This window comes from Panthera onca, chromosome D2 (assembly GCF_046562875.1).
Source record: "Panthera onca isolate mPanOnc1 chromosome D2, mPanOnc1 haplotype 2, whole genome shotgun sequence".
Classification (NCBI taxonomy): Eukaryota; Metazoa; Chordata; class Mammalia; order Carnivora; family Felidae; genus Panthera; species Panthera onca.
The window spans coordinates 37954604-37966866 of record NC_138349.1 but is presented as its reverse complement, the minus strand read 5'-3'; the positions used below and the strand labels follow the sequence as shown (position 1 = coordinate 37966866).

General features: G+C 56.1%; 1 protein-coding gene across 1 annotated transcript in view; it reads right to left on the bottom strand.

Annotated features, from left to right (window-relative positions):
* The window catches only part of RET (ret proto-oncogene), a 51455-nt gene that overhangs the window by 23520 nt on the left and 15672 nt on the right, over positions 1–12263 (bottom strand). Inside the window, exons 2-4 of the mRNA XM_060642091.2 lie at positions 5202–5468; positions 3142–3429; positions 854–1098 (exon numbers count right to left, since the gene is read on the bottom strand). Of these exons, the coding sequence (XP_060498074.1) occupies positions 854–1098; positions 3142–3429; positions 5202–5468 (800 nt within the window). The remainder of the gene's footprint in view (positions 1–853; positions 1099–3141; positions 3430–5201; positions 5469–12263) is intronic.

Below are 12263 nucleotides of genomic sequence, written 5' to 3'. Positions count from 1 at the left end.
GTGATAGATGGCAGAGCCAGATCCAAGCCCGGGTGTACATCAAAATGTCCTCCTCCAAGGACCTTCTATATACCAGGCTGGAGGGAATCATGAGGAGAGCTCTGAGCAGTCACAGGGCATCTCTGCTTCCACTGCTAACCAGACTCCTTGCTGTCACCCCAAGGCAGCTCTTCCAAGCTCATGCGACCTTTACCAGCGAGACGTGCTTTCCTCCCATCCGCCCATCTACCACTTGGGGTGCCTAGAGAGGCAAGTGACGGACAACACATTTCCCATTGTGCCCTTGGCCAGCCGGCTGCAGGACGGCCCAATGCCCAGCAGGTGGCAGTCACGATCCGCCTGCAGGGAGGTGGGTGGGCGGTGCTGTGCTGGGAGCGGCACTTGCCAGTCTTATGCACTCCCTGGCCACCCTCCACGAGCCTCTACCGCCCTCTAGTGACAGCTGACACGGTGGAAGGGAGTGCCCTTCTGGCAGCTGTCCTCTCCCTCTCAGGGCTGCACCGCTGTGCCCACGGCAGCGGCACAGGTACACGTCCCTGACACGAATGCCCGCCCTTGGCTTTGACAGCCTGGTCAGACACATGCTAGGCATTCAGGGCGCCCAGACATTCATCAGAGGACAGCTAGGCTGACCTCCCCTCTCCTCCTCAGCTACCCCCAAGACAGGAAGAAAGCCCCAACAGACAGCTGGATGGACCAATAAAAGACGAATAGCTAGACGGATGGTCAGCCACACGGCTGGATGGCTAGATGGACAGCTGAACAGACCAAGGAATAAATGGTGGACAGAATGACAGACACCCAACAGATGGACGACAGAAAACAGACAAGCCCAAGGGCGGCAGACAGGCACCTCCTTCCTCTTGAACTCCACCACAGCGCTGGCGGTGTCGATGCCCCCGAGGAAGGTGGGCGCCGAGTCGTCCTCATCATACACGGTCACGGGGAAGGGCACCATCACCACCTCCTCCTTGCGTGCGCCCACGCGCACCGTGCAAGCAGCCACCAGCTCGTACTTCTCCCGCAGCTCGCGATCCAGGGGCCAGTGCGTGCTCACCTCCAGGCTGTCCGGGGCGCAGTGGAAGGGCAGGTTCTCACCTATGCACCAAGCAGACCAGGAACCCCAACATGACTCCGGGCAGGGAGGAGGCTGGGGAGGGGGGCAGGGCGAGCTGCCTTTTTCAGGGGCCCTGCCAGTGGGTCAGAGTTGCGGAGCATGCCGGCCCCGCCCTGAACTACTCCTCCTCGGCTCTGGCGGTGGTGGGTGTGGAACTTCAGGCATGGGTTTGCAGTGATGACCGTGCACTAACCGGCTGTCCTGTGCCTGCCACCTTCACTCGTGCTGATGGGGACGCGCAGGAACCAGGAGGCCTGGATCAAGTACTCACCCTGATAACCTAGGGAAGGCTGCTCACACTACTTGCCCAACCCCCAACCTTGCCTCTCTGGGGGGCGGGGACAGCTGTGTCTCTGGCTGTGTGATCCCAGACTGGTCGTTCTGCCTCTCTGTGCCTCAGTTTCCTCACCAAGAGATGGGATGATGAAGGCTAACATGCCTGCTCCTGACCAGGTGCTGCTACCTGGTCAGTGACTTATGTACCTTCCTGCTACCCGCTGAGGGGAGGGCCAGTCACCATGGTACACTCTTCAGCCCAAGCCTGTCCTGAAATTCATCCTCCAGGAATAACTCGGAAAAGGGGAAACGCTGAAGGCTTGAAGGTCAACACTGACTGCCCCCACAGCCAACCAGGAAGGGTTAGGCCAGCTCCATTCGGTGGGAAATCAAAAGTCCTTTCCCTCTCCTCAAAGCCACATATTACATGTGGATTACATGTGGGAAATGCGTATGATATAATGTTTCTCTCTGATGTTTATGGCTACAAAAAACACGCTCAACAAAATTTAATGATGTAACCTTTATGAGGAAGGGCAGCATGCTCAGCCTTACGTTTGGCTAACAATCCTGCACAAAGACACCCATCCCTGCTGCGGGGCAGTGTGAGGATGCTGGGGGAGTGGGTGGCTACTTTTCTTATCTTACTGAGATTTTCTGTAACATGATTACCTCATTATGGTGTGAACGGTAAACCTGCTGTGAACTCAGGTTCCTCTTACTACTAGCAGTCTACCTTCTGGGTCCCAGTTTCTTGCTTTTGAGTATTTTAATGGTGCCTCCCATCGGAGGTCTTCTCAGGTGCCCCCTCTCACCTCCACTGGGACTCACCCCCCATCCCCACCTTGGCCGGCCTCCCCAGGGCCATCTTGTGGCAAAGTCTGCTGCCCTTGCAGCTGCTTAGGGCAGAATCCTGGAGCCACACTAGCTCCCCCTTCCCCTCAACACCCACACCCAACTCCTCAAGAAATCCTGCTGGGTCTTCCTTCATAACATGCCCAGAAGCTGCCTGCTTTTCATGTCCCTGTGGCTTTCACCCTTCTTCCGGTCTCCATCCTCTTGGCTCAGGGATTTCTCAGGTAGCCTCCTAACCGTTTCCCTACTTCCACCCTACGCTGCCCCGTACCAAATCACCCCTAGCACAGCAGCCAGAATAATCCTTTAGAGGTAGGTCAGGTCTGGCCAAGCCCCCCTTCCCGATAAGCCTTCCATGACTCCCCAGTCCCTCAAGGGGAAACCCTCAAGAATTTCTCTGTTCTCATGCACCTCCACTGTCCCCTGTCGCTCACTCCACTCCAGCTATACAGGGGCTCCACTGCAGGGATCTCAAAGGGGCCAGCCCAGCTTGCCTGGGGCCCTCCCACCTCTGCTCCAGCTCTCCCTTCCCCAGCCACGAGATTTAAGACCGCAGTCTCCACCCCTCTATATCCTTGGAGCTTTACTTCCCACATAGCACCTTCCAGAAGCCACCCCATTTCCTTGGCATGTGCATGGTCTCCATCTCCCAGGGAAATGGAGGCTGCGGGCAGGCAGGATTTTGACTTTAGTTCACTGTCACATCCTTAGCCCCTAGAATAGTACCTAGTCCCTGACAGGCCATCATCCATGACAAGAAATATTTCTGGAATACTAAATGAGCGGGTGGTGTGGTGGTGGAGAGTAAACCAGATGGCTCATGTCAAGGGCTAGTGGTCCTGTGCTCGGCACATAGCAGGCATTGAGGATGGCCCTACAAGGCCGGCACTCACCTTCTAGGAGCCTGTAGGCCACGCTGATGTTGGGGCAGAGGAACTGCACAGGCAGCAGGCGGAACTGGTGGAAAGTGCCGGGAGGCCTATTCTCTCTGATGCGGAAGGAGACACCTGACTCAGGAAAGCAGAGCTCCCGGGGTTTGAGGGAACCACAAGCCGGGAAGGAGGTGTTGACAAAGGAGAAGTACACACGGGCACAGCCGGGCCATTGGCACTCGCCCTCACGCAGGGATGTAGGTGACAGGAAGACCTGGAGGTAGATGGTGAGCACAGGGAAGCCGCCATCTGCAGAGAAAGAAGTCAGGTCTGGTGGGTCATCAGCCACATCTACAGGTGGTAGGGAACAGAATGGGGAAGGGACAGGAGCTGAAGGGCTAGTGTAAAGCCCAGTCCTCACGGTTGTCCACAGGGTTCCACTGGGCTCTCTGCACCCCACCACCGACTTCCCTGGACCTGGGGCATGTCTGTGCTTCAGGGTCCCATGGTTCTGCTCCCTCTGCCTGGAGGTACCTGGCAGGCCCGCCTCTCTTGTCATTCAGGTCTCAGCTCAAATACTGCTTCCTCAGGTGCCCTGAGCACTGGGGTCTATTGTTCCCCCTAATTCTCCCCACATCATCACCCCCCGCAGAGGGGTGCCCTGAGCCCTGGGTCCAACTCCCCAGGTTGGTTCCTACTGCATGTGGTGATCAGCAGGCCGCTCCCTTCCACACCCTCCCCAAGGGCTTTCATTGTGGAGCTGCCTTTGCAGAGACATACCCATGGACAGACTTCCCAGCACCTGGAGGGGGAATTTCCAGCAAATTCCATTATGGAGGCTCTTTCTCCAACAAGGTCTGGATCTCTGCCACAGTGACAGGGACGCTTCCTGGGCCCTCTCGCTCAGCCCTAGGGTAGTGGCTGCTCCCTCACATCTCCTCCTCCCATATTCGTTAGAGTTCTCTTTGCTTCTTACCAGCCTGTCCTTTGTTGCTTCAATCCCGGGCTGTAGTTAACCATTCTCTATACAAACTTGCCCTGTTCAAGTTACCGTGTGGTTTCTCTCCTGACTGGACTTAACAGGTGCAATCATGAACAGAACAGGACTCCTATGAAAAGGGGCACCTTGGCAAATTCCACTCTGGCCTCTGCCCCTGGAGCCCTAGTTCAAGATCCCCACAGGGGCTTGGGATGAAGACGGCAGCGGTTAAGCGTGCACGGAACCGAAATCCATCTCAGATGCCACCTCCTCCAGAACTGGGGGTACCCGGTGGGGGGCTCCGTCATGTGACCCTGGCTTTTACCTGGCAGACAGGGGTGCAATCACTCCATCCTGCTGGGCAGTGCCGCCCACTCTGCATGCATAGGCATGCCACCTGCCTCTTGCCCGTATGAGGGCGCTCGGGGCTGGTGGGAGCAGGCAGTGAGGCCATGTCTTTGGAGGAGATGCTTGGAGGTGGGGAGCTACTGGGCATGTGAACACCATTTTGTACCACCAGGCAAAGCTGCTGCACCCCCCAAGGACCAGGGTCACATGTGGCCTCTGTTCTGCTCTGTCCCCAACTCTGAGGAGCTGGCCAGGCCCTCCTTCCACATCACTTTTCTCCCCAGCACCAGGCTGGAGTCCCCACCAGGGACCAAGGGCAGCCTGTTGCGGATGGGAAGACAAACTTTCTGCAGAACTGCTCCTTCCCCGGGAAGTTCCAGATCATTTGCTAAATCAAAAACCTTCTGATTTTTCTAGCCCCTTTTAACCCCTCTTATAACCCCAAATCCTGGTCGCCCAACTGGAAAAGGCATCTGAGTCCAGCATAGAGAGAGCACCCAATCCTTCCCAGGGGTTCTCCAAAATCCCAACAGACTAGGAGGCCCAAGGATCATCAGCAGCCCCCAAACTCATCCGTGCCCTGGCCTGGCTGGACACAGAGGCAGGCCAGCCTCGCCTCACTCTTTACTCTGACACAACAGGAATTGCATAGCAACCACCCTCTTGAGCCGCCGCGTGGCTGTGAGAGGAGGAGAGGCATGAGGTGGGCTGTGGGAGGAGAAGGAGACAGGCTGGGGGTAGGCAGCTCCCTTACTGCGGATGCTGAGCTTGTCCCAGGTGCTGTGATCCAGGCTCCGGTTAAGGTAGAGAAGGCCAGTGTCCTCCTCGATGCGAATCCAGTCGTTCTCATGCAGCCTTGCACGGTAGGCGATGCCGTAGAGGTGCTGGCCCAGGCGGAAGGTGGGCACCTCCTCCGGCATGTCCCGCAGGGCATGGACATAGAGCAGGGGCATGCCAGCTGGCTGGTCCACGTAGAGTTTCTCCCAGTAAGCATCCCTGGCGAAGTAGAGTCCCAGCGGAGCTGGAGAAGGGAGGGAAGTGTGTGAGGGAGGGAGGGGTGAGGATGATGTCCAGAGCAAGCCCCCCAGGCAGACCAGCATTCCCCAGCAGCTTTATTTCACACCTTGATAAAAGCTTCTTTGTGGACCAAAAAACTTCCTAATTTAAAATTCCAACCTAGCGTAAGGAATAGTTTGCAAGCAAAATCAGATGCAAGTGTTAAGTCTCCTCATTCTTAAATTATAAGAGGTGTCATCCTCCATAATTTATAGGATTAAAGTCTTTCATACAGAAATAAATAAATAAATAAATAGATAAATAAGAAAATTCTGCTCCTAGTGGGACTTTCTCACCTGTAGTCCTAATAACATCAGCACACAACTATCTGTGTAGCTAAACACAAGCTGAAAACGGACTGCCTTAAAACAGAAAAAGAAAAGAGAGGAGGAAGAGGCAGTATAAGACAAGTGCAAAATCATTCTCAATTACCCAAGTTTGTTAAGTACGTGAATTGCACAGAGCTGGGAGTTCACACAGGCTTCTCAGCAAATCATCCGGATCCGGAGTTTTCTTTCTTTCAAAAAATTTTTTTAACGTTTATTCATTTTTGAGAGAGAGAGACACACACACAGACAGAGCGTGAGCAGGGGAGGGGCAGAGAGAGAGAGAGAGAGGGAGACACAGAATCTGAAGCAGGCTCCAGGCTCCAAGCAAGTGGTCAGCACAGAGCCTGATGCGGGGCTCGAACCCATAAACCGTGAGATCATGAACTGAGCCGAAGTCGGATGCTTATCTGACTGAGAGACCCAGTGCCCCTGGATCCAGAGTTTTCAAGTGAACAAGATGATGTCACATAAGCAGGGCTGGCAGTAGTCACCAAAAATGAACCTGGGCACTTTTTATAAGAGAAACAAACCTTTTCTAAAGTTAAACATACTCCTACCTTTGGACCCAGAAATCCTACTAAATTTATCCAAGAGAAATGAAAACACACGTCCATCAAATGACTTATTCACAAGTGGCAGGGTTATTCACGCAGCCAAGAACTGGAAACATCCCAGATGCCCTTCAGCAGGTGAGTGGATAAGCAAAAAGTGGTTTTCACACCACGGAATCCTATGCAGCGACAAGAAGGGATGAACTATGGATACACATCACAGCCTGGAAAGCTCTCACAGACACCATGCCAAGAGGAAGAAGCCAGGCACAAAAGAATATACATGGCAGGATTCTAGGCTAATTTCAGGTGACGGAAAGTAGCCTGGCTACCTGGGGTGGGAGGAGACACAAGCCTGGGAGGGGCAGGAAGGAACATTCTGGGGGATGTAAAGGTTCCACATCCTGACAGCAGTGTGGGTCGCATGGGCACATACATTTGCTGCCAATGTACAGCTGAGGGCTGTGCATTTCGACTTCTGTAAAGTTTCCCTACAAACCTGATCACCAAGGCACTGTGGGTAGAGCTGTGGTTGCCACGAGAAGAGGATGCTGACCATGACCTCACTGGGTAAGCCCACGTAGGAGCTCACTCCTCTGCTGACTTTGTGTGTGTTCAACATCTTTCATAATAAAAAGTTTTTTAAAATAGTAAGAATTTTCAAGGAGGTGGATAAATAGGCAAACGATGTTTAAAAACCACAAAAGTCCTGAAAATATAATGCATAGGAACTACCCAGCACACAACGCAAACTTTAAGACTATTCATGCACTTGTAGCCAATTTTTTTCTCTCTCTCTTTTTTAAATGTTTATTTATTTTGGGTGGGGAGAGACAGAGGATCTGAAGCAGGCTCCGTGCTGACAGGAGAGAGCCCAATATGATGCGATGCAGGGCTCTAACCGTGAGATCGTGACCTGAGCCGAAGTCAGATGCTTAGCCGACTGAGGCATCCAGGTGCCCCGCCAACTTCTCCTTTCAATCAGCTTGTTTCCACCCAGACCCCACTTTTTTTGCAGCTGTCGGGGTTAGCAGCCAGGCCAGTCTGCACCAGCAGAGGAGACCCTTGGCCCTGCCTGCTCCAGTGTGGGTGCTGCCATGTCAGACAGGCCTGGGCTGGGAAGGAGCAAGGGGGAAGGGGTGGGAGAGGGAGAGAGAAGGGAGAGAAGGAGAGAGATAAGGGGGTAACAGGAAAGGGAGGAGGAGGGCGAGAGAGATGGTTTCGTCAGAGCCGAAGGCCTGGCCCTGCACACCCCACCCTAAACACCGTGATGGGGGGACGTGGGGGTGGGGGTCGGGGGATGATGACAACACCCATAATGTGGCCTTTCAGACCTTTGGAAAGCCCTTCTCCAGGAGAGGTGTCCCTGGGGTAGGACCTAGAATTACTCAGTCCCTGTGGGTGAAGTTCAGGCAGGAGGAGCAGGCTAGGACCTCCAAGGAGCCCGCCTTTTGCTCTGAGCTGAAGTTTCCCAGGGGAAGGATCTGCTCCAGAGTGCCACATGGGCTGCCATTCAAGGGGGAGACAGCTAGGGCAGAGAGCATGGTCCAGGAGGACACAGGTTCTCAGAGGCACTCAGGGCTGACCTCCTTGGGATTTAGCCGCTGATGCCAGCAGGGACAGGAGGGCAGCTCAGAGGGCTGTGTTGGCCCCAAAGGGCCACAAAACTGGCCTCTTGCTGCTCCTGCTGAAGGGTCACTCATGGTACCAGCACAGAGCTGAGCTGAGTGATGGGCCATGGCTGTCAGGTCCTCTGAGGGTCCCCGCACAGCTGGGATTCACTCCAGAAGGGGTACTCACTCTCCCCACAGTGTGGGGGCCCAAAGAGGACCCTAGCAACCACTCAAGTCATGACGCAAAGACAGGAAAGCTCCCTGTGGGTGTCTCCTCACCCATAGGGAGGGGACAGTGGTGGAGGAGTTCCCGAAGGGGGTTGGCGGCCACCTCCCACTAGGAGCGTGCAGGAGCCCCCTCTGTGCTACCTGGCAGGGGAACCCCTGGCCTGCTTTCCTCTGCGGGGCCATCCGGCCTCCCTCCACAGGAATCCGGCATTATGGGGGCTCCCAACCCATGGCAGCATCCTGCCCCAGCGCCAGCATGGCCACGTCCCGGAAGGCAGGCTCAGAAGGGGGATCAGAGCCGGGCACAGCACGGCTGCTCCAGGACAAGGGCCTGAATCATGAGCAGCAGCCAAGCTTCCTTATCCTCCAACATTCCATGAAGGTTCCAAGTCAGGGCATCCAGCAAGAGCCCTGGGGGGAGGGGCTGAGGTGGGGGGAGGCAAGTGGTGCTCACTGCCCCATGGACAGAAAGAACGACTCCCCCTTCCCCCTGACCGTGTCCTGCTCCCATGACATTCTCTGAAGGGGCCGGCCCCCTGCAGCCTCCCGCTGCCTCTCAAAGGTGGAGTGTGGGGAGAGCGCTGGATGGCTCTGGGAGGCAATTCCCCACGCATACCCACTGACCTTCCATCCTCTCCACAGCCCCAGACAGAGGCACTGTCAGGACCACTGCTTTGCAAACACAGACACTGAGGCGGAAAGAAGGAAAGTCATTTGTTTGCTTAAGGGCACACGCACAGACAGAAAGAAACTGGAATTCGTAAAGCTGTCTTTCCAGAGAGGCACATCCTTCACCAGCCCACTCAGCTTCTGGGGGCCCCCACAGCTGCCATGCTCTTGATCCCCAGCTGACCAGGCCTGGGCCCCCCCCCCACCCCCCCCCCCCCCCCACCCAGGGGGCCCTGCCTGCTGGGACAGGCTTTGCTCCCCGACAAAGCCCTCAGTGGTGCTAGGGCTCACTGCAAGTCAGGAACACCAGCTCAAGAGGGGAAGTGGACCCTGATGATGTACCATGTCTCTGGGCAGCTCGGCACTTCCGGGCACAGAAAGGAGAGGAGACTGTAACTCCCAGGGGCCTCACAGGATGGTGGCCAGGGGCAGTCTGGGCTTGTGACACCAACACCAGGTAAAGAGGGGGCTCAGCCTGGATGAGCGCTGCCGACCTCCTCAACCCCGTGGCAGGAGGGCACACGCTAACCGCTAATGCTCTGAGATGCTGCCCTTGGGCCTGAGCGCCCAGGGCTCCCCCCAGGGAACACTGCTGAGTCTACAGAATCGGCCGTAGACACAGACCAGGGCAGCCTGTGTCTTCCAGAGCCTATCAGGCCACCACCTTTCCTTAGGGTGCCCGACCCCTCCCTGGAGAGGTGGGGTGTGCGTTCTGGCCTCCAGAGTACCAGTGAGGGGCCGCTGCATGTCAACTGAGCTTACATCATGAGACTCAATACAGCAGCTGCTGGACATTCTCTCAGCACCCACACTCCTGGCCCTGGTCAGCAGGGTAGAAGCCAGTAGAACCTGGCTGTTCTTGGAGTCACTGTGGGGAGGGCCTCTTGGGGGTGGTAACCCCTGAGGCTGCAGAAGGTCTTGTCAGGTCTTGCTGGGGGAACTACTCTACCCAGAGCACCCCACCTCGCAGGTACGTGGGAGCAGCTCCAGGACCCTCTGGGCGGCGGGGGGAGGGGGCCTCCCTGACTGCACATACTTCCAGTGGTACAGGGGCTGGGAGGCAGCACAGCCCGAGCTCCCAGATCCCTCTCCCACCCCTCCTCCAGGCTGGTCACTGCCACACAGTCCTCATGTGCGGGAGAAAATGGGCCCTTGCCTGCTCTCATCTCAGAGAGCTCAGCCCTACGGGATCCGTGTGGGGCCCAATCTATTGCTGCCAGAAGGGATTTGTGGGTTGGGCGATGATTGTAAGCAGAAACAGACTTAAATGCACTTAAAATACCTCCCAGGTGGTCTCTGACGCAGGGCATGGCTCCCTTAATGCTCCTCAGTGTCACAGACACTTCTAGATGGAAAAACACATGGTCCGAGGCAGGGAACTGAGGAGGTGGGTGCAGGGCCGGCCTCAGGGGGGTATAGCCTAGGCAGTCCCCAAGGGCCCCACACTTGGTTTAATGCTCTGTTGTCACGGTTTTGAAATTCTTCACAATTCTAGAACGAGGGGTCCCCACCTTCATTCTACACGGGGCCCCACAAATGATGTAGCCAATCCTGGCAGGTGAATGAGGAGAGCCTGAGACGGGCCACTGGTGTCTACTTCCACAGGGCTGTGCAGCCTCTGCAGCCTCAGTTTCTCCAACTGTGAATCAGAGCAGGGCATGCTGGGGAGAGGAGCAGCCAGTGCAGGTTGCAGCCAGGCCTCACCTCTGCATAAGTGTGTATTACACAAAGCTGCTAACTTCAGATTCACAGCCACTGTGTGCAGATCGCTTTACTACCCCATTTCACAGTTCGGAACACCAAAGCTGGGAGGTAGGAAGCCTTACCAAGGTCACTCGGCTGGAGGTTCTGAGACTCGGGATTTGGTACAAGGGCTAACGAAGTGGCAGCGGGAGTCAGGATAAAGGCAGACGTTGAGCCCACCAAGAGGCTCACTGCTGGCAACTTTCTGCCAGGAAGGGCTGTCTGGCCTATGGGCTCAGAGTGGCCTCCAGTGAGGACCAAACCTGGCACTTTGGATAGGTCGACACAGAACTTGCAAAGCCTTCCATACCCATCCCTCTCACCTGTGAATGCCACAGGGTGTCAGAATCGTCCCCCGCACCTAGTCTAACATTTCTGTCTGGACAGAGTCGGCCAGCATCACCCTCTGGTGGCACCTCCTTGCACAGTGGGTCTGGTTGCTCAGGCTGCCCCTGTTCCATGGCACCACACTGAGGGGTGAGGAGCTGACCTTCCCTCACACAGCACAGGTGGGTCCCTCCCACATTGCTCATGGCACACCCACCCAAGGCTGAAGTCACTGCTCATGTTCAAAGAGACCCCATCGGCTCCCACCCTGCCTGGCCCTGAAAGGGACTGGCTCCCACCCGTCCACAGCCTTGGCTCCCCTGTGCCTTGGAGGATTGTCTCCAGCCAGCTCGAAGCTGCAGGCCAGTCCTGGCCCAAGCAACTCAGCCAACTTCCCCATGAGCAGTGGGCTGCTGTCCAGCTCCGCCAGCAGGCTCTGACCCCCGGCCGGGGAGCAGGGTCCTTCCCTGGGTGCCCTCAGCCTGAGGTGGCCCACAGAGCTCTCCTATACCCACTGTTGTCCTGTCAACACAGATTAATAAGTTATGTTCACCTCTCCTGTTTCAACTGCTGTGTGAGTGCTGAATCCTCGGTGAGCCCGCACTCATACACACATCTCTCATGCACACACTCATTCTCTCACACACACACGGTTACATATTCACGCACACGTCCTGTGGCTCACTTAGGGTAGTGTAGTATAGCCCGGTCCTGACTGTGGGCTCACCTTCGCCAGCTCTCCATGGTCCTGGCCAGCCCTGGCCATCACGGCCACACACAGCTCACCCGAGGTGCCTCGGATTTCGGTGCCACCCTCTGTGGTGGTTGTGCCGCCCTCTGACCATGCCAGTCCGTATCTGGGCAGGCACTTCCTGGCCGGGTGCCCTTGGTCTCTCACCCCATCTCGGGGCCTGTCCTCCCGGCTGCTATGAGCACCGGTGAGTCACACTCCTCGTGGCACACGCTCACCCTGCCAGAGAAGTGCAGAGAGCCCCCAACAACTAAAAATGTGCTGCACTGCAACATGAAAGTTGGAACTCAGGGCTCCTAAGAAAGAAAAAAAGAGTGAAACGGTTTGATCCAAGACCTGGGCAGGGTTAGCACTGTGTGCAGGGCAGGCCCTTCCTGCAGAATCCACTCTCTACACAGCCCTGGCTCCTGCCCTTGATGAGCGCCAGATCGTGCAGATGACAGTTTTATTATAACCCAGCAGAATCTCCTTAACAGACGATTTCCTAATGCCATCATCTTTGCTGGGAATGGGAAACAGACCTCACTGACTTCTCCCCAGGGGCAGTCC